We start from the raw sequence: 22,111 nt of genomic DNA on the forward strand, positions 1-22,111 counted from the left end.
AGACATAGTTGCATATATTAATTGTCTATTTCTATTAAATGTATGTTCTATTCATTTTGACTCATGTTTTATTAACATCTGAATGAGACTTACAATACAAACCATCATTTTGTGTCTTTATAAAGTTCAACTTACATATTTGATTGACAATTTCATGATAAGTAACATATTTGCTTTACAGTATTACATTAGCTTTAAGTCATTAAATTACAAGAAAAGAAACCACTTAATTGTGAAAATGTCCAACTTAAATAAATATAACTAAATAAACGTGAAACTACTTGTGGGGCAAAGCAAATATCAATCCCTTAAGTACTACGCTAAATTTGCTGACATTTTTAGCAGCTTAGCAAACTTGTTGCACACCTCTGCGCACATTGAGTATGCTTTAAGTGCCACATGCTGTTCCCAACAAATGTCTTCATGTGTGCTTCAGGATCTCTCCCTCCCACAGTAACTTTAATCTACTGTTGACAGCCAATGTTAGTGCCTCTAGTGCCAAACGGATCATGTGTGCATTCTAAAAGGCTGCTTGATGTCCAACAGTAGTGCAACATGTTATTACTGTTACAGCACCTTGAGCTTCTTGCGGTCTTATTAAGATGTGTTAACAGATGATAAAGGCCAGTTCTGTAAAATTACTGAGAAATAAAACCCTCTGAGGAGGACAAAGGGGGGGCGGAGAGTTGACCTTGTGACCTCACACCTCTACAGCAGTATGGCTGCCTTTACAGTTATGTAGATGTAGGTGATTAATCGGGCATAGTCTAACTTTGCCATTTACTGACTGTAAATCTTCAGTGTATCTGTTCTGTTACTGAGCATGAGCACATTCCTGCGATTTACATACAGGGGCCCCCAGTCAAGTGTAAATGAGGTAGTAATACAATAAGAACAAGGGGGCTCTGTATGTGGATGACTGTAGTCTCTGCTCGAAATCCAAAAGTCGAAAAGTAATATGTTAATCTACACAAGCAGGTTTAAACTTTACTGCACTGTTTGAAGCACATACATGACAAAAAATAAAATGTAAAAATGTGACGTTGTCTTATTTTTGGGCTATCTGTGGAACTACGGGTGCCGACAGAAGCTAAATAAAATAATCAAAACCAATAATTATTCATTAGAAATAGAAAGAAAGGGGTAGGTACATTATCATATGTGCATTTTAGAGTTAAAAAATGTTTCCTTAACTAATATAATGTACAGTCTTATATTTGCAGTATCACAAGCCCACCATGCTGAAACAGACACTGAAAACACTACCATGAATACTAATTGACTTGATTACTGTGGTTTAGACTACTTAAAGAACAGTGTTTAGCCGGGATGTCCGATCCTGTCATCCATGGCGTTACTTCCTCGTTACTTCCTGTGTTTTTTTTTTGGCGACTCCTAGTTTTGAACGTAGCTCTCTCCGTTCATCCAATGGCGTGAGTCCACATGAAGTGCGGGGAAGAGGGGCAGCAGTGAGGCGCTTTGATAAAACCAGACTGTCAACGCGGTGTGAAGCCACAGAGAGCTGCGCCACGGTGAGGCACGGCACGGTACGGTACGGTACGGTAGCACAGACTGGACTAGACTGGGTGAATGCAGTCTTCAACACGGGACACTGCCGCAGACACTTTTCCACCATTTTTTTCGGAGATACGCGGACGCTCTCAGACTGAAGAAAAATTAATTTCTCGCCTGAAGAAAAAAATCTCCCCCAAGCAGCAAGAGGACACGTTAGTCCGCCGTTTGTAGCTGTCGATAGCCACCGGAGTGTGAATGCACAGCTCTCAGTTGGCAAAGTATTTATTCCTCTTAAAGTATTGACTGTTTTTTTTTTAGTCACACGGTAGCTTACGGCAGGGTTTTTTTTTTTTGGAGGGGTTAAAGCTGTGTGGGAAAGAGCCGTCTGTCCGCCATGGAGAACGCTCACACGAAGAGTGTGGAAGAAGTTTACAGTTGTTTCTGCGTCAATGAGAGCACCGGACTTTCTCTGGACCAGGTGAAACGACAGAAGGAGAAATGGGGCCTAAACGGTACGACACTACTGTGAATGAGACACCGTTCAAAAAAAAAAATGTCATGTCATTGTAACATAGACAGCTCTGTTATCAACATCATCATCAGCCAGCCGGCTCCATAAAGTCCTTTAGCTGACGTCATCACCGGAGACCTCCAGGGTTTCCACCTCTTACACACTAACAAATGAATCATAACTCATTTATTGTAGCATTGTTAAACAGTGAGGCGGTCTGGCATGTACTCCAGCTGGGTATTGTTTAATGGTAACACTGCTGGCTGTGATAACAGTGTTAAACATGTCTCTCCCCCCCCCCCCCCCCCCCCTTGCTAGCATTGTTTCACAGAGGTTGTGAAATATGGTGACACTGTGTCACTATAAAACACTGTAACCTTGCAGCATGTTCTTCAAAGTGAAACTGCAACTCATCAGGCCACATGTTGTCTAGAGAGGTGGCAGGTGTTTGACACTGAACAGTGGCCACGGGATCACTGGAGAGTCTGTCAGAGTTAATCTCTCCTGTCCTGGGCTTAAACAGCTGTTTTATATTAATATCACCTGGGAGGTCATGAAGGGTGTACTCCCTTCCCCCTTTAAACCCTCTGACTGACCTTTGCGTTGATTGTAGAATCCCTATTTATTATTATTATTATTATTGTTGTTATGTTATGAAGCTTCAAGAAGTGTAGGCTTTAGGATAAAAAAGCATTCAATTAGTCCTCGTCTTACTTGTCTTGAGTTTCAGTGGTGAAACAACTGTATTCACTTTTATTCCATCACTAAATGTACAGTACAGACCCTCACCACTTGTACATTGTGTGTGACTACATCACCATCACTTTGCGAAACCTGAAGTGAAACTCAGGATATTCTGGTGGTTTCAACACCAGCTTGTGTTAGTCTCAGATCTCTGCTCTCAGTACATACCGAGCCCCTCTTGTTTTCTAAGAGTCAGTTCCTGTATCAAGAATCAGGAAGCATGTCTAAGTCTGGCTTAAAATCTTAGATTTATTTAAACATCACTAACCTTCCTTTTTTCCCCCTCCTCTTTTTTTTCTGTTTCCTGGATCATCTCTGGAATGACTCTCCGCTCTACAAACACACACACACAGAGTTACCGGCAGAAGAAGGTAATCACGGCCGTCACTCACTGTTACTGTCATTTAAAGATAACATTTCTCCGTGATGAATTGTCTGTTTTTAACTAACTCTTTCCTCTTTGCAGGGAAATCTTTATGGGAGCTTGTCATTGAACAGTTTGAAGATTTACTCGTGCGAATTCTTCTGCTGGCCGCATGTATTTCTTTTGTAAGTATATCGCTACATTTTATGTTGCATGCATCCTCGTGGTATTCCTGTTATCTCATTCTGAGCTGAATTGACCATTTTTGGGGGGCAACTCCTGTGCTTTTCACATTATAAATTCAACCCAGCCCTTGACCTGCCAATGTGTTTTACTGTCACCCTTCTTTCGCTTTTTCTATCCAATAAATAAAACAGACGATGTACAAATAATCCCAAACATTAAGGGAACTGCATCCTATAAACAGCTTCCTCTTTCCACCTCTTGACTGAAACAATGTTTATGTGTGTAGCCATGACTGTAGATAGGATTATTATTAAGCCCCGTGTGATGAATGGCAGGGGGGGGGCAGTTTATGTAGTGCTGAAGTGTGAACGTCTTCAGTTTGGGTAACCCGGCTGGGGTTACACTCGCGTATTAGCGAGCTAAACAGCTGAGAAGGCTTGTGACCCATCTGAAGAATGGTGACAACAGCAGAGGCAGCAGCATTGAGTTGCTGTCACCATGTGCCAAGTAAGTCATTTGAGTGGACAGGCATGGCTGCAGTGTAATGACTTACCCCGGTCCTGCTCGGGCCCCCTGACTTTTACTGCTGGACAGATATATGTTTGATAGTGGGGCTGCTGTTGTGTAACAGCAGCATCAGTATGTGTGCGAGTCCATTCAAGAGATAAGTGAAGAGCTCTACATTGCATTACTGATATTGAAGATGGTGCTGCATAGCGTGTAAAAGCACTTTTATATTTGTTTCACCAAATTTGAAGCAAAAAGCACAGTTTCATGAAAATGTGACTGCTGAATAAGCAAGTTTAAGTTTTTTTCTGTGATAAAACAAACTTGGAATTGAGTTAATCAAAGACTTTAGATGATGCACAGTCAATTTGTAGGCAAGGCAGCTTTATTTATATGGCACATTTCATACACAGGGGCAACTCAATGTGCTTTACATAAAATCAACATATCAGATGATATGAAAACCCCCAATTCTAATAAAAAGGGAAAAAACAGTAAAAAATTAAAGTAACAGTAACATTAAAACATAAAAATAAAAAAGAAACCAAGTATAATAAAAAAAATAAGACAAAGTACAGAAAAATTAAAAGAGAGAAAGAAAATAAAAGGCTAGACTAAAATAGAGCATAAAATAATGATTTGCATCAAAATGAAAGATTAAGATTTAAAGTGCTTTAAAAGAGCTCAATCATAAGCACATGAAAAGAGAAACGTTTTCTACCTGGATTTAAACATATTCACATTCATCTTTTTCCCCCACTCTTTGAAACTACTGCACACTACAGAAGATTACTAAAGAACATTCTTCCGGACCTGTGTGTGTGTGTGTGTGTGTGTGTGTGTGTGTGTGTGTGTGTGTGTGTGTGTGTGTGTGTGTGTGTGTGTGTGTGTGTGTGTGTGTGTGTGTGTGTGTGTGTGTGTGTGTGTGTGTGTGTGTGTGTGTGTGTGTGTGTGTGTGTGTGTGTGAGCTGGTATGTAGTGTGCAGTGCTCAGTCAGGTGATACAGAGGTGTCAGCGGCTGCTGTCTGACAGGGGAACAGAGCACCACTCAAGACCAAATTTGGGCCCTCACCCTTTAGTGGGAGGGCTCACATCAGACACACACCCACCTCAATATGAATGTAATCACTCTCTTACTTTAATATGAACTCTGTTTGGAAGCAAATCAAAGTCAGAGAATTAAATATATTAGCGTACCAGCAAAGTAGTTTTAAGTTTTCATTAGTTGTTTTTGCATGATTCTGTTTGCAGAGTCTGCACCTGCTTTAAAATGCATTAAAGTGCTATTGACATATATATTCAGGTTGAAACGAATCCAAATCGATTAGTTGTTAATCAAAAGCAGTTGCTGACTGTTTGATTGATTTATGATATAGGTCCTCATCAAGCAGAAATGTCCATCTTGCTTCTGTAATGTGAGGACTTGCTGCTTTTCTGTGTCTCTTTAGCTTTTGGACTGCTAGTCAGACAAAATAAGGCATTAAATACATCACACTGGACTCTGGGACTATTTTCTGCAAGGTTAATCAGTAATGAAAATGATCTTTAGTTTAGCTTGATGTGTGTGAGTACATCATTTTATGTGACTTGCATTATGACACACATTAGGGCACCATTAAGCACCGTGCCCCTGTTAAAAAAAAAAAAGCTATTAAGTTACGCCTTGCCGTTTTAAAATGTGTTTGGCATCTAACACAGCAGGGCACTTAGGTCTTATTGAGGTTGATGACTTTATTGCATTATGGGACAGTAACTAATTGCTTGTGACATTCAGGGTAATTTTAGGCCAATTTTCGCAGGAACAACAAACCAAATGAGACTGCAGGTCAGGGTAATGTCATTTTTTTCCTGGCAGTGGAGACGCTTCTATTATAATCTGTGCGGCAGCGTGGAGGCCAGCGGTTCGGTGTTGTGATGATGGGCGTCAGTGTTTCTAAAAGGTTTAAGTAGTTCCACTTCATAGAGAGGTCTGACTGTGTTCATCTGACTTCCTGGCGACATGTTTTGTATGACTGCACCGAAAATTCTTTATCAGGGAGCTTCTTGTTCTTGTTCCTGCACCGTTCAAACATGCTGTGCTGCGTTGGAAGTTAGAAAATCAATAAATACAAATATCCACAGGAGAAGAGTAACAGTCGGACACAGTGGAGAGAATAAATGGTCAATTGTTATCTAAATCTTAACTTAAAGACAGGAAGCTGTGCATTCAAGTATGATATAAAGTGTTTAGGTTGATCCTATTCATATGTTCCACCGTGCATGAAGTTTAATGTAAGAACTGTGTGGGATGATCTTCTGCTGTTCACAATAACTGCCTTTGATGTTAAGCTTCTGGTGGCTGACAAACATCTGAACCCTCAAAATGATTATTAATGAAACACTGCTGTCACAAAAAAAGCTCTTCCTTTTTAAAAGATTAAAAAAAACAGCCCAGTTATTATAAACGCATCATCTATTTCTTTCAGTATTTATATGTCATGAGAAACTTTTTCTATTTGATTTCCCCTCTTCAGATTTTATTAAGCTGATGCTGACTCATGTTTCTGTTTCCTGTGCTGTGTTTTCAGGTCCTGGCCTGGTTCGAGGAAGGAGAAGAAACTATCACAGCCTTCGTGGAGCCTTTTGTAATTTTACTCATTCTTATAGCCAACGCCATCGTCGGTGTGTGGCAGGTGAGAAACGTTCACTTCCCGATAAGTCTAAAGTATTTAAACCTCTCCTTATTTCCTCTGTATTTAGGGAATAGCACTGGAAAGCATTGGGTTATTTATGGAAGCTTTTCTTCTACAGATTAAATGCTTTTTTTTTGTCAAAGTAAATCACATATTTGTGAAGTAGCAGAATGATCTATTTTCTTTCTAATGTTATGAGCTTTTCAATACAGATTTAAACCAATTGGCTGATTTCACCAGTATAAATAGATGCAGCATTTAAACAAGTGAAATGTATGTTTAAATGCTATGAAAATCAAATAGGTGTGTATCAAAAAAGGACAGAGATACTGATATTAGGACATCGAGCTAAATCCAACACCATGTAGCATTAGCACGAACTACAGCATCCAAAATGTTCGAATAAAACCTCTCTTAAAAAGCTTAAACAGCAGCTAAAGCCAGCTCAGTGTGCTTATCAACCAATCTTATTTTATTGAGGTAATAAATTTAATTTGCACTGTGGACCAACTTTATTTTGTACTCTTATGTTCAAAGTTATTTTTTGCATCTCATCCCTTTTTTTGGCATCTTATTTTTTTGAAGAGGCGCAGTCTGTCAGTTGTCATCGGCAGCCTTCGTCACTTTCACATGAGTCTCATCTTCAAGTGTTTTTTTTTTTCCTCCCCCTGTGATATTATTTTTGATGTGTTTTTGAAAATGTGTGGGCAGTGTGCTCTGACTGATGTGGTTTTTTCTCTCGCTGATGAAGGATGAAGATTCTGCTGAAGGATTAAATTGGGGAGTCTTGAGGAGAGAGAGAGAGAGAGAGAGAATGATGTGATTTATATTATCATATTTTCACCTAAATGTCCCCAGTAGAAGCCTCATAGGATAAACATCCCGCTCAGAATAGCCCAGCAGAGTTAGGAGGATACATGGTTTACTGTTTGTGATTATTATGAGGTCATCCCAGTGCAAATCTGAAATGTAAACTCATTTTCTCCTCAATAGGAACGTAATGCTGAGGATGCCATCGAGGCGCTTAAAGAGTACGAGCCCGAGATGGGGAAAGTGTACCGGCAGGACAGGAAGACGGTGCAGAGGATCAAGGCCAGAGACATTGTGCCTGGAGACATTGTGGAAGTTGCCGGTATGTCCTCGACCTTGCGCGTCATTTTAAAATGTGCAGGGCTGCTCATTTGTATTGCTTGAACTTTATTCTGAGGCTGAGGGTGCTCTGTTGCTTAGCTTAGAGCCAAAAAGTCCAAATGTGAAAGTTTTAGATGTTGCTTACAGATTTGGCTTGGGCACAAGGGAGCATCTGAATATCAAACAACCATTAAATAGGAGCCAACCTTGAAAACCGGCAGAAATGAGCAATTTAACGCCGCCGCGGCTGCTATCAGAAAATGTATTGTTTGTCTGTGAAAGAGCATATTTTTCCATATGTGCTTTTTTTTTTAGCCATCAGAGAAGTGGTGAGTGTTTTTAAAAAAAAAAACATTTTTATGTCGTTGGATGTGTGAGTGCAGCTCTGCCTCAGGTGAATCCTACTTTGGACAGAACATTGGAGTCTACATCCCTAAGTGCCACTGCAGAGGTGACTCACCCTGTAAGAATGATGTATTTTGAGATGTTCTTATTAACCCCTTGTCTCAAAGGGCTGGGTGCAAATAGTATTAAGGCCCTTTTTTTTTTTTTTCTCAGAATATGTGTGTGAGGCCAAACACACACACACACACACACACACACACAAGTTCAGGCTCGCTCAAATAACATACAGCCACTCGCTGTGTACTCACAAGTCAACAGCTTTCCTCCTGTGCAGCATGTGAACCGAGCGCTGCAATGATTCATGCTGCTGAGGTCCAGTCAGCATATTTCAGCAGCTGAAACCCGAGGATGTAAAGCTTTGATTTTTCTGTTTTGCTGTCCCCCCCCCCCCCCCCCCCACACACACACACACCCTCGTACAGTTTCGCAGAGAGCACACTGATATGTTGAGGTATGCCGGAGATCTCGAAACACTACTGTTATCTTGATATGTCGTTTAACCCCAAGCCATTGAAGTGATGCATAGTTTTTTTTCCCCCTTCTCTGTGCATAGTGGTAGGTTTTATTTTTAGTCTTAGTAGTCTGCTTAGATTAAGGAATGCTGTATTTATAGCAGGCAGTGACAGTCGTGAAGATGACAGGTGTCTGGTCCCACTCCACGCGTGCCCCTCCCATCCCAGCTCTGGGGGGGGGGGGGGGGGGGGGGGGGGCATGTTACAGTGGGTGACGTGGGACAGCGTTCAGCAGGACGCCTGAATGACCTTGACAAGGGCGAACGGAGCAGGAATGTATTGGGGGGGGTGGGGGATTCATAATATCCCCTTTTATAGCATCATACAGTACGATTTGTTTTTAGATGCTTAATCATGACATTTTTGATTATATGTTACAGGAGAAGACGGGAGGAGAACGTAGAATTATTTGGCTCAGGTTAAAAGAGAAACTAGCAGACACTTTCTCATCTTGCATATTATACTGCTCCTCTGGTTTATTTTCAAAACTCTTGATCAAAAAGACTGGAGGCTTTGCTGTCAGCAGCTCGAGGCTTACTTCCAAAAAAAAAGGGGGAAAAAACGAGCCCCCCCAGCAGGCAGTTAAAAAGCGGATGTTTCATCCTGCAGTCAGGGAGAAAAAAAAAACTCATCAGCTTCAACCGACTTCCCAAAATCCTCTGAATATCCTCCACAATGCTCCCTGTCAGACCCCCCCCCCCCCCCCCCCCCCCCACCACCACCACCACCACCCCCCAAACCTCTCCTCTCCTTTTTTTTTTCTTTCAATGAATAATATTTTCCTCAAGCACCAAAGTGACCCCTGCCACACGGAGGAGGATGAGTGCGATGACGCAGATGCTGCGGCCGTCTCTCCGAGCTGTAGTCGAGGTAGAGGACGCGGAGAGACGAGTCCTCTGTGGCCGCCTCAGCCGTGAGAAGAATAGCCCTCAGCCAATCTGAGCCGCTGTGGGTTTTGAGCTGGTTTTGAGCGCTGCCGCCTCCTACTCGCTCCCTCACCTCCTCATCGGCTTTACATTTATTTTTAAACTCCAAAATTAAAGTGTGGATTAATTGTTTTTTGCCCTCATCTATCTACATTTCTCTGAGGCTTGGTTCTTTTTATTTTGGTAGTTTTTCAAGTCTTTCCCAGTCCAGTCTGCAGCTCTCTTGTTGATTACACCAAAACCAACTCCTGACATGTCCAAAAACCTCACCGGCATACAGATCAGCAAATTTGCCTCGCTTCCAAAAAGATCCAATACGTACATTCAGCGACATTTAAGCAGGTTTTTGTGGATTTTCCGCTTTTAATTGGGGTGTGCGAGTGCCAACAGCCAATTAATGCTGATTAAAGGATTAACTTAGTCCTCTTAATAAACCACCATAATAATACAGACACTAACTGATAACCTGTGGAGTTCAGTAGCTGCTGTAGCTGTAAGCCAGTGGATTTGAAAACACAGCACAGCACACACTGTACTGTATGTGTACTGTATGTTGCCAGTTTGCAGCTCGGTGTGGACTGTGGAGGGCCTGCAGCAGATTTGGATGTCGGCCTTTTTCTCAGAGCAGCGAGAGCTCACAGGGTTTGTTCTCTGCTGCCTGTGAAGTTGTGGAGTCTGGTAGTGACTCGAGGGGAGGTGGGGGGGTCCTGTATGAGGGGAGGTTGGGGTTAGTATAGGGGGAGGAGGATCTCTGCTCCTTTTGTGTTGCACAGAGTTGACCTTATAGGGAAGCAGGATAACCGTCCTGCCCCACCATGCTCAATGCACAGCGGCCCTGCCCAACAGCGCCCGCACCCTCCACTAAGATTCCAGACACCACGGATAGTACGTGGCATTTAATGCGGTCTGGCAAGCATCCGTTGTCACTGAGGGACTATCTTTTGGCATTTGGTTCCGGCTTGTCAGCAAGACCGAGAGAAACGGTCTCATCTTGCCGACCCGGGAGGAAACTTTATACTGTGTAGTGATGTGCTGCACACAAGCACAGAGGTTTACATCCTACCACACAGTGCAGGTTGAAGCTACTGATCAGTGAAGTTGCAAACATGACTGCAAACCAACAGACAATATCTGCTGTTAAATGACTCTCAAGTACCATCTATGACAGCAGTAATCCTCCATTACTGAACAAGGCTTCCAGTTTCATACAGACTATTCAGCCCGCCACACTCGCATTGTTGTGCCTAAGTCATACAGCAATGACTGCTGGGAATCCATGCTATGCTGTCAGCATATAGATGTGATAGTGAGAAGTCAGACTTTAATGAGGCTCTGACATGAAGACATGAGGAGACATACGGGTTAATGTTACTTGCGTTAACAAGTTAGATGTTAGGTGTTGTGCCATATTTAACGTTACATTACATTCAGTTTGCTAATGTTTTCCTCTATAATGCTTTTCTACTTTCACAAGATGTTTTTCTCTGTAACTTCAACACCAGAAAGTCCAAAGTTCACCTCCTCGCAGCCTTAATTCGTCTGCAGCATGAACCTTTATGTGTGGGCTGTGAAGTACAAACTAGTGTAAACTGTTACTGTTGTTTTTGGGAGTCACATTTAATTACATCTGGCTTAATCTACATGTCATTTTTTTTTTTACCACGCTCTGCTGAGTTCCCAGTTTATTTTGATAAGAGCGTTCGTGCTCCCAAGTCCCGGGACAAGTTTTGCTGCTATGGGAACAGAAACTGTGTGATGCTGCTGCTTCGCATTCATAACAGACGAAGGGCAAACCACAGATCTCTGGGAGGCTGTTGTAAAGATACAACAAGCACTTACATAACGGAGGTCGTAGGTGAGGATCAACTTAAAAAGTCAGCGGCCACGAGTTTCCATCTGTGACATAACACAACAGAGAGAAGAGAGGGAAGTTGACAAACCAGTCAGCAGTCTGTAAATAGTATGTATGTAAATATGTAAATCAGAAGGGGAAATGAGCACCAGTCAAATGCTGTTAAAATATAACAGTGGCTGGTAGATTGTGCACATTTTAAAAAGTTAATGTCCCACCTTGATGTAAATATCCTCCAGCAGCCAACTGCTTCACTAAACAGCACTTTTTTCTGCCTGTGTTTGCTGTCAAAATAGTGATATTTATGAACATGTCTCACTGAATGTCTTACTTAGTAATACAGTTAAGAAAGGATGAGGAAGCACTTGTGAAAAAGCCACATTTGAATTGCAGAACCAAGATTAGCAGTTTTTATTTCCATATCGTTTTTGCTGAGTCAGGGTAACACATTTTCACTATTGCACGTGACTCCTAATAGTTAGGAGGAATAAAGCTAAATTAAGCAGAGGATTAGAAGGAGAAGTCAGTGTTTTTCATGTTCCACGCTGCTGTTGAGTGTATTTCCATCTTGACATGACAAAGTATTTGCATGAATGTAGCTGTCGAGAGAATCAGTAGGAGCCGAGTTAGAAATCTGCAGGATCCTTCACCTCGTCGACGCTTCTAAAACGACCCTCTCAACGTGACAGCAGCCTGATATGTAAGCCTTTTGTTCTGCTGCCATCAGCACATGGAGCCTCCTGGCCAGCCCCCTCCCCACCCTCCACCCTCCTGAGGTAGCCTGGCTCGTCGAACCGGGCTCTACCCCCCTCCCCTCCCCAACATACGGCAGGGGCGTTTGCCAGTCAAAAGCTGGCAGCCTCGGCTCAGTCGCCTCGCCCAGCGCGCCGTTGAAAGGCACCTCTGGGGGGTCATGTTGGGTGCAATATCTCACCGGGGTCTGAGCTTCTGTCACTGTAAAAAATGTGCGGACTCTATGAGCTGTTGGCAAGAGCAGGAGTGAAAAAAAAGTGGCTGTGCCCGAGGATACGCTTGGACCGCGACCAAGTAGGATGTTGACACAAAGGGACAGATGATATACACACACTTCATCAGAGCGGGCCTGCGGTGTATAACACAGCCTCGGGGACATTTCCAGTGTTTCACTAAGTCACAGAGTCATAACACTCAACAGCTGCTTTCTTTGTCCAAGCACATCAGCAGGCACCATTGTTAGAGCACCATGTTTCTTGGCTCTTAGAAGTTGTCAGCAGTTCTTTAATAGTAATAACAGGAAGTGCTACACAGTCATCGAGGATGTCATTATAAAGCTTTTGGCCTCTAAAGCAACCACTTCACATTAAGTTCCTGTAGTGTAGCTAAAAGTAATCCTTTTAAAAACATCCCTACATGTGTAGTAAGATCATACATTTATCCAATCAGCAAGTGAACTACGGTCTCAGTTTGTGTTTTAAATTGATAGTGACTCGACCCATTTGTGATTCAGGTTGTGTGACCTTCCCAGAAGCGACTCTTCCATTGCGCCTGTTTTTCCAGGTTCGGATGGTTTAAAGATGTGACTGAGCTTTGACGCTAGTCGCTTCTCAGAAAAGCTGTCACTGCCTGTCTTGATTGGCCAACGACTGCTGACAGATCAGAATCCCTGGCACCGCTGTCAGGACATCTAATACGCTGACAATCATCCAGCTTCTCACAGGACCGTGACTCGGTAGCGAGAGGTCGCGAACCCCAAGAGTGTTTAAACGTCACATTCATACTAACAAGTTAGAAAAGTGTACAAATGTAGACGCCTGCTTGTTAATGACTTACCAAGATGAGGCGGAGTCATGATGACTTGCCGCCACTCAGTTTTGTCTTTGTCTATTCCTGTATCTGTGAAGGTGGCAATGATGTGTTAACAGCTGCCACATTTAAACCTGTTCAGAGCAATGGAGAAACATATTGAGCTACATGCATCATTGGCCCCCCTCCCTTCTCTCAAGGGCACAGGGGGTTTTGTTCCCCTCAAATGGGAATCTGGTACAATGGGTCACTGGTACATTTGACCAAATCTTTGCTTGTTTTGAGTATTTTCGCTTTGACTTCATCTCCATATCTACACGTTACAACCTGCTAGATTCTTAGATATTTAACAACGTTCTCTGGTTCTCCGAGTCGTACCTACACTATATTCTTGGTCGCAGTCTTGAATCAACGTGACACAATTTGCATGTCTAACTAAGTAGGCCTATATGCAGACTACGCCCAACAGAACTGTGCCATAGCCTGAACCATTTCTCTAGTTTCTATCGCCTTTATGTACCATTAGGAAAGCTGAATTGGGTCACCGCAAATCTGATGTACCCAAATTGGCCTTTTTCCTCAGAGACGGGCCTTTTATGGCTCGCGAGTCCTTCATTTCATCCTCTTTCTTTGGCTCTCCTTCTCTTTCCCTACAGCGATGGCAGCAGAGCTCTGTAATGAGCTGTGCTTCATGGCTTTAGTTTACACTAACACTGAGTTACTGCCTGACGAAAACAGACAAGATCTCATCGCTTAAATCTTCATTTAGCTTGGACACTCACATACAGCAGCACTGTACTGTAGCAGGAGTGTATGGGTGGACTAGTAGTGTGTAGTGGAGAACTCTTTATGTAGTGTGAAAAACTACAATGCTTGTGTCTTACAAACTCTTTAAGTCTTTGTTGTCCTATTTCCATTAGTGTGTTCATATATTTAATATGTTTCCTCTCTCATCTTGGCTCTGTTTCCTTACAGTCGGAGACAAGGTGCCTGCTGACATCCGCATCTGTTCAATCAAATCAACAACCCTGAGAGTGGACCAGTCCATTCTGACCGGTAAGACTTATCTGCTGATGGCTGATAAAAATGTTAGGGGAAAGAATTAGATGGCCTGGAATAAACCCAAGTAGAGTTTCAATTTGTTCTGATAACATGGGCGATTTTTACTCATTATTCAGCAACAAATTAAAAGTGACAAAGGTTTAAATCTTCTATAAAAGGACTCAGATGTCAACATCTTTAATTTCAGGTGATGAGGATTGGTGATTTTTTTCAGTCAATCTCCTTTTATTCAAGGCTCAGTAGTGTTTCTTTTTATGGTTAATATGTTCATTGCCAAGCTTTACACGAATTTCAGAGTCTCCATTGATGTCTTTATGTAAAAATAAGAGCCTACTGTTATCCAAGATGAGCAGATCAATCCTGCACCTGTGTGAAGAAAAAGGTTAACTGGATGACAGTGAATAAGATCATTTGAGGTTGCTGAGATAAGAGTCTCATGACAACTGAAACATTCATGAACCCTTTAAATATCAGTGAGGCAGCATGAATGATCAGCAGCATCGCAGATGATCCCAGAGACCATCTGCTGAGACAAACTCAAACTGATTTAATCTGATGCCATGTATTGTCTTTGTAGGCGAGTCGGTCTCCGTCATCAAACATACCGACCCCGTGCCCGACCCCCGCGCTGTCAATCAGGACAAGAAGAACATGCTCTTCTCTGTAAGCACAGCTCTCTCACTGAGTACTCAAACATCCTGTTCATGTCCCTTGACATCGCTGTTTGTTTAGTTTCTGTCGACTTCCTGGAAAAAGTCGGTCCTGCTATTTGAAGATGTGTGAGATGTTATCAGACAAACTTGAGCTGACATGTGCATCACTTGTTGCTTTCAGGGCACCAACATCGCAGCGGGGAAGGCCGTGGGCGTGGCGGTGGCCACCGGCGTCAACACAGAGATCGGCAAGATCCGCGACGAGATGGCGGCCACCGAGCAGGAGAGGACGCCCCTGCAGCAGAAGCTGGATGAGTTCGGCGAGCAGCTCTCCAAGGTCATCTCCCTCATCTGCATCGCCGTGTGGATCATCAACATCGGGCACTTCAACGACCCCGTCCACGGAGGCTCCTGGATCCGTGGGGCCGTCTACTACTTCAAGATCGCCGTGGCGCTGGCCGTTGCCGCCATTCCTGAGGGTCTTCCCGCCGTCATCACCACCTGCCTGGCCCTGGGCACCCGCCGCATGGCCAAGAAGAACGCCATCGTCCGCAGCCTGCCCTCTGTGGAGACCCTGGGCTGCACCTCTGTCATCTGCTCTGACAAGACGGGTACCCTAACCACCAATCAGATGTCTGTCTGCAGAGTGAGTCTCAAACACACACACACATACAGACACACACACTTTCTCTCTCTCTTGGTGCATTGCTGAGCAGTTTGGTCGTCAGTGCTTTGTCATCTTTGTTGCTGGCTGTGTTTGTAGAAGGTGATGTCAGTGACTGCGTAAATCACTTCCAATACACTTGTCAGCTAAAACGTTAACAATGTTTGTGCAAAGCGAGCGTGTTCCTGTTGATTGGGTTTCCAGGTTATTTAACAAGAAGGCAACATGCTGCCGCTTCTCTAATCTACATCGAGCTGTTGGATGACTTGCAGTGCTGCTGTTGCATAACTGACCTTGCGTCACCAAGCTGCAAAGCAGCCAGCCTGTAGTTCCTTTCACACACACTCTCTCTCTCTCTCTCTTTCTCTCTTTCTCTCTCTTTGTCTCTGTGAGTGGCACCCCAGCCCCACTTGGCACCACATTAGGAAGACATCTCAGCATTTATTAAAGTTCAATCCGCTTTTGTTGCCTGTTCAGTGCTGTCTTAGAACTTTGGCATAGACTGAATTAGACTCAAAGCATTCATTTACAATTTCTTTTTTTTTCTTTCTTTAAAAAAAATCAAAACTGTTGTTTCACTGTCTATATTGTACGAGCCTCATGTTGCTCTGGCCATGATAAGGTAGCTGTGTGAATGTGCAGTTACTGCAGTTACAGTGATTTATTGGGATTCACAGTGAGCTGTGTGTTAAAGTACTGAAAACAGAATAAATTAGCCTTCAGGAAACACAGACAAAAGCCTTTGAAGATGTGAGCTAATTGAATTTACACTCCTGTCTTAAAATAAAGTCAAGTCACCTTCTTACTAGTTTTCGAGTATGTTATATCTAAAATAAGTCTAACTGTTGGTGTAGTCATCAGGGAAAAAATCAGCTCCAAAATTCAGTGTTTGGCTTCTGATTCTGATTGTCATCAACCATGTATTGATATAATCAATCCCTGACTAGCTGTGTGTGTATATGTATTGTATTTGTGTGTGTGAGGATAAAAGCTTCCTGCGGGAGCCCGTCTGGCACTGCAGCTTCTTTCCTTTTGGGCAGAGCTTCTCATTTTACTCAGGCATCCTGGCAGTCTCTTGTGTTTACGTATGGGTAGAAACAAAACAGCCTTTTCTGACATTAGGCAGCGAGCCACCCAGCCCGGCCCTCACAATGACACACACACACAGGCGCACACACACACACACACACACACACACACACACACAGAAAACTTTACCACTGCAGACCAATTTAGAGTTTAAACACAGCTCTCACTCCTCAGGTTCACTTGGGATTTGTGTGGTGTCTGCTGCCACCTGCTGTGTCAGTGAAGTCATTGGCAACTAATTAACATGACATGATCAAAATGCTGTTTTGCTGTTTGTTTTCATGTCGTCCACTCTTTTTTTTAAATCCCCAGATGTTCATTATGAACAAAGCCGAGGGTGACAGCTGCTCTCTGTCAGAGTTCACGATCACAGGTTCTACCTACGCACCTGAAGGAGAAGTGTGAGTATCATTCAAACTATGATGTGTCACTGATTGACTGTTATTTTAGGGGGATAGAGTTCTAAGTGAGTTATTAAAGTTTGAGGCGTTGGTAGAAGGTTGATGGTTTGTACTTTTCCTCAGGTACCATGATGCAAAACAAGTGAAATCCTCCCAGTATGATGGACTGGTTGAACTGGCCACCATCTGCGCCCTGTGTAACGACTCCTCCCTGGACTTCAATGAGGTCTGAACCCTGCCTGCATCTCACTTTATACACCAGACTCACAAAGAGTGTAATATTGGCCAGTATTTCATTGCGTTTCATAAGGACTTTACACTGCAATAATGTAAAGAGTTCTAGTGTTCCAAAAAGGCAAAAATTACGTAAATAATAAATGTTGGAGGTACATAAAAATCAATAAATTCTATAATTGTGAGTTGAAGTGAAATAAGATCTATGTGCAAACCTTCAGTTTTTCTGAAGACGAAAACATTATTGTTTTAGGTGAAGGGTGTGTACGAGAAGGTTGGCGAGGCCACAGAGACCGCACTGACTTGTCTGGTGGAGAAGATGAACGTATTTGACACCGACGTCCACAACCTGTCCAAGATTGACAGAGCAAACGCCTGCAACTCTGTGAGTGACAGCGACTCTCTCCCTCCTGCTCACACTGCACATTTTTCCACCGCTCCCGCTCAGCAGCTTTTCTCACACTGTCTTTTTTGTCGGATCAGGTGATCAAACAGCTGATGAAGAAGGAGTTCACTCTGGAGTTCTCTAGAGATCGGAAGTCCATGTCTGTCTATTGCACCCCCAACAAGTCTCGTTCTTCCATTGGCAAAATGTTCGTCAAGGTATACTGAACTTGGAATTGTCTCATCTTCTGACTTTACCTTAGCTTTGTTTTTGATGCCATGTCAGTCCTCTGCTCTGCTGTCAATATTTGACATATTTGCTCTAACCCCTTACAGGGGGCCCCAGAGGGAGTTATTGAGAGATGCACCCATGTCAGAGTGGGAAACAGCAAAGTTCCCCTCAGCAAAGGCATCAAAGAGAAGATCATGTCTGTGATCCGTGATTACGGGACAGGTTCTGACACCCTGAGGTGCTTGGCTCTGGCTACACGAGACAGCCCACCGAAGATGGAGGACATGGTATTGTCCGACATTGCCAAATTCTCCGAGTATGAGGTGAGCTTTCATTTCATTTCTGGGACAGTTGTTTGGATGTTTTAACAAATTTTAAAGATGAAAGATGCTCTCAGAAGAGTAATTATGTTTTCTAGGTAGGATCAACTAGACTTACTCTACAAATAGACATCAAACACTCAGTCACATCTTTTTCTTTCCGTATCCAGTCCGACCTGACTTTCGTCGGCTGTGTCGGCATGCTGGACCCTCCTAGACAGGAAGTGGCCGCCTCCATCAAGCTGTGCCGTCAGGCCGGCATCCGCGTCATCATGATCACCGGGGACAACAAAGGCACAGCTGTGGCTATCTGCCGCCGTATTGGCATCCTGAGCGAGGAGGATGACATCACCCGCATGGCCTTCACCGGACGAGAGTTTGACGAACTGTCGCCCTACGACCAGGGCGAGGCCGTAACCCACGGACGCTGCTTCGCCCGCGTCGAGCCTTCACACAAGTCCAAGATTGTTGAGTTCCTGCAAGGATTTGACGAGATCACTGCTATGGTAAGAAGTCTAGAAAACCAATACCTATAATCTAATCTTCATCATGGTTTCTTTGAACAACTCTCCTTTAACACAATGTTTGTCCACAGACTGGGGACGGAGTGAACGATGCCCCTGCCTTGAAGAAGGCAGAGATTGGCATCGCCATGGGCTCTGGCACTGCCGTGGCCAAGTCAGCCTCTGAGATGGTCCTCGCCGATGACAACTTCTCTTCCATCGTGGCCGCCGTTGAAGAAGGCAGAGCTATTTACAACAACATGAAGCAGTTCATCAGATACCTCATCTCCTCCAATGTAGGGGAGGTTGTCTGGTGAGTCCCTACAAGATCAGATAGGAACACTTCATTACCCAGATACCATCAGGCTTTTTAGAGTTGGATGTTCAGACTTTGTCCAGTGTGTGTGTACAGTTGATAACCGGAGTTATTTCTCTTGATAGCATCTTCCTCACTGCAGCTCTCGGCTTCCCCGAGGCCCTGATCCCAGTCCAGCTGCTCTGGGTCAACCTGGTGACTGACGGCCTTCCTGCCACCGCCCTCGGATTCAACCCCCCAGACCTCGACATCATGGAGAAGCCTCCCCGCAATGCTAAGGAGCCCCTCATCTCTAGCTGGCTCTTCTTCAGATACCTGGCCATTGGATGTTAGTTGTAGTAGTACTTGTATCAGAAGAGTCTCTAATCTGACTTCCAGCAGTTTGATCATGATGTTATTTTTGTGTGTTTGCTCACAGGCTACGTGGGAGCCGCCACAGTGGGAGCTGCTGCCTGGTGGTTTATCGTCTGTGAAGATGGACCCCAGATCACTGTGTACCAGCTGGTAAGTCTGCCTGTCTGAAAGATCGGCCCCCCCAGCTCTGCTCAGCTCTTTGTCCTCTCCCCTTACTCCCCTGCCTCCCTCTCCCTGCAGAGCCACTTCCTCCAGTGCACCCCAGACAACCCAGAGTTCGACGGACTGGACTGCCACGTGTTTGAGTCGCCTTACCCCATGACCATGGCCCTGTCTGTGCTCGTCACCATCGAGATGTGCAATGCTCTGAACAGGTAAGTAGCCTTTCAGAGATGAAGGGTAGCAGGATCATTGACAGTCGAGGATAAAGGGCAAACTGTGTAAATGACCTGTCATCTGTGTTCCCTCCTCTGTCCGAAGTCTGTCGGAGAACCAGTCCCTGCTGAGGATGCCTCCTTGGGAGAACATCTGGCTACTGGGGGCCATCTGCCTCTCCATGTCCCTCCACTTCCTCATCCTCTATGTGGAACCTCTGCCTGTGAGTTAAACACCATCAGTTCATTCACAGATCACTGGAGGGCACTATGTCACTCAAAAGCTAAATTCAGGGTTGCCTGGAGCTTCCTGCAGATCACAGGTTGAATTTCAGGAGTTATATAGCTCATGTGGCCTATTTGCCCCCTAGTGGTTGAATGGCTTTATTACAAACATGTAATAGAAATTGAACAGCCCCTGCAGCGTCACATTAAGCATACAAGCATGAGAGTGGTGTTGATCTTCTCATCTAACACCCAACAAAATGAATACATTTATAAATCGAACTATTCCCTTAATTACTAGGCCGCTAGATGCTGGTCCTGTATACTGTAGCTCAATGGATAAAATGTGACAAAGTGGTAGTTCTCTCACAGGATCCACCCACACTGACATATAGTATACACTGGTCCTGTAATAAAAAGTAGATGTAATATTTAATTACTATCACACTTTTCTTCAGGTCATCTTCCAGATTACCCCTCTGGACGCGACCCAGTGGATGATGGTGCTGAAAATCTCCCTGCCAGTCATCCTGCTGGACGAGCTGCTAAAGTTTTTGGCCAGGAACTACTTGGACTTTGGTAAAGAGCTGGAGAAGCCGGCCAGCAAAGGCTGCTCTCTGTCTGCATGTACCGAGGGCATCTCCTGGCCCTTCGTGGCCATCTCCCTGCCCCTGGTGCTGTGGCTCTACAGCACCGACACTAACGTGTCTGCCATGTTGTGGCCCTGACTGACTCCAGTACACTACCCTCCCTGTGCACCAGTGTGAAGTGGACATTAACACACAAACATCTAACACCGTTACATTACTCGGAAAACAACTTAGAGTCAACACCTTGCACCTGCTCTGGCAGGCTGTCTACTGTCAGATTTCGGGAGGGAGGGTGGGATAGGAAGGGGGGAGGGGGCTGGGGGATTTAGTCATATTTTAATGACTTTGCTCCACATCATGTGTTGTAGTTCACCATCGAGCTTTTCTCTCTTTTGATCCCCCTTTTTTGAACAGTTAGAGACGCCCGCAGTGTCGGAGCCGTGTGTTGAGCTGTACAGAGAATTTACACTATTTTATAATAATTAATATTTTGTAATTTTTTCGGGAGGGGTTGTTGGGATACGAATGCTGGGTGTGGAGAGGACGTATAGTAAACCATTAATAATCTGGGGGGGGCAGAGACGTAAACATATTTGCCCTGGCGTGAGTCTCTATTGTCATTTTTGAGCTCCGTGCATCGTGTTCATTCATTATTTTCTGCACTAGGCAGAGCACAGCTACCTCAACGCTGTTAATATGACCATTACTACACACATATGTCGTAACAACCATTTCATAGATTTTCATTTGAAGTGTTGAGGTAAGCACCGGTTTCTTTTGCAGTTGAGACAAAGCCCTCACACACATTTTTAATCTTTTTATTTACAATTTATTTCTTTGTGTTAAGAGAGAATAGAGTACAAACATGTTACCAGTTTGATCTGAGATTTTTTTTTTATAAAGCCTGTTGTTAAATTTGTTTACTTGAAGAAAATACTTACGTTTAATTTTTTTTTTTTCTGTCTCAATTTTCAGTCTTAATTTTACATCAACATTAATTACAGTCATCTTTATAATGTATAAATGTGCACATACTGTACTTGAATATGTAAAAAAAAGATAGTCTTATCAACTGAGCACAATATGGACAGTTTAAAGTGGAGCGGCGTGAGGCTGAGATGTCATTGAATAGAGTGTGAATATCTGTACATAGCACACAAACTCAAATCTCTGTATAGATTTTTGTTTCCTGTTGTTGTTGATGTCAAAAATGCTCCATAACTTTACACTAGTTTACTTAAAGTGTGTTCTTAGCCTTTTTGCATGCCTGCTCCAATAATCCCAAGCCTGTGAGTGCTTTGACTTTTTTTTTTTTTACTTTTCAATCTAACTGTTGTTTCTTCCAATGCCTCCCACCTGTTTACCTGCAGAGTGAGTACACTTTGACCTGCATGCCAACCAGAGCTCCCATCTCTCACGTGGTCGCAGCTTCTCAGCCTGTTGTATGAAAAGACGCACAGCGATAACAATTCCTATTTTGAATATGATTTTTTTAATATATACTTTTAGTGGTACAAGAATAAGAGAAAATAATTTAAAGTATTTGGAGTGTTTGTTTCAAAATGCCTTCATTGTCACTAAGTGCCAGGTACATGCTGAGTAG

The 22,111-nt window shown here is 43.6% G+C and overlaps 1 protein-coding gene across 1 annotated transcript; it reads left to right on the forward strand.

Moving 5' to 3' along the window:
- The first annotated feature begins 1,533 nt into the window (after window positions 1-1,533).
- On the forward strand, window positions 1,534-20,777 carry atp2a2a (ATPase sarcoplasmic/endoplasmic reticulum Ca2+ transporting 2a). Its single transcript, XM_062416662.1, has 20 exons — window positions 1,534-2,027; window positions 3,124-3,141; window positions 3,237-3,319; window positions 6,395-6,499; window positions 7,493-7,631; window positions 14,083-14,163; window positions 14,747-14,832; window positions 15,004-15,468; window positions 16,888-16,976; window positions 17,100-17,202; window positions 17,464-17,595; window positions 17,694-17,813; window positions 17,931-18,149; window positions 18,317-18,652; window positions 18,742-18,962; window positions 19,091-19,293; window positions 19,384-19,469; window positions 19,560-19,693; window positions 19,800-19,917; window positions 20,377-20,777. The coding sequence occupies exons 1-20, from the start codon at window positions 1,910-1,912 to the stop codon at window positions 20,644-20,646; spliced, it is 3,126 nt and encodes a 1,041-aa protein (XP_062272646.1). The 5' UTR covers window positions 1,534-1,909; the 3' UTR covers window positions 20,647-20,777.
- The last annotated feature ends 1,334 nt before the right edge of the window (window positions 20,778-22,111 follow it).

This window comes from Scomber scombrus, chromosome 4, assembly GCF_963691925.1.
Source record: "Scomber scombrus chromosome 4, fScoSco1.1, whole genome shotgun sequence".
Classification (NCBI taxonomy): domain Eukaryota; kingdom Metazoa; phylum Chordata; class Actinopteri; order Scombriformes; family Scombridae; genus Scomber; species Scomber scombrus.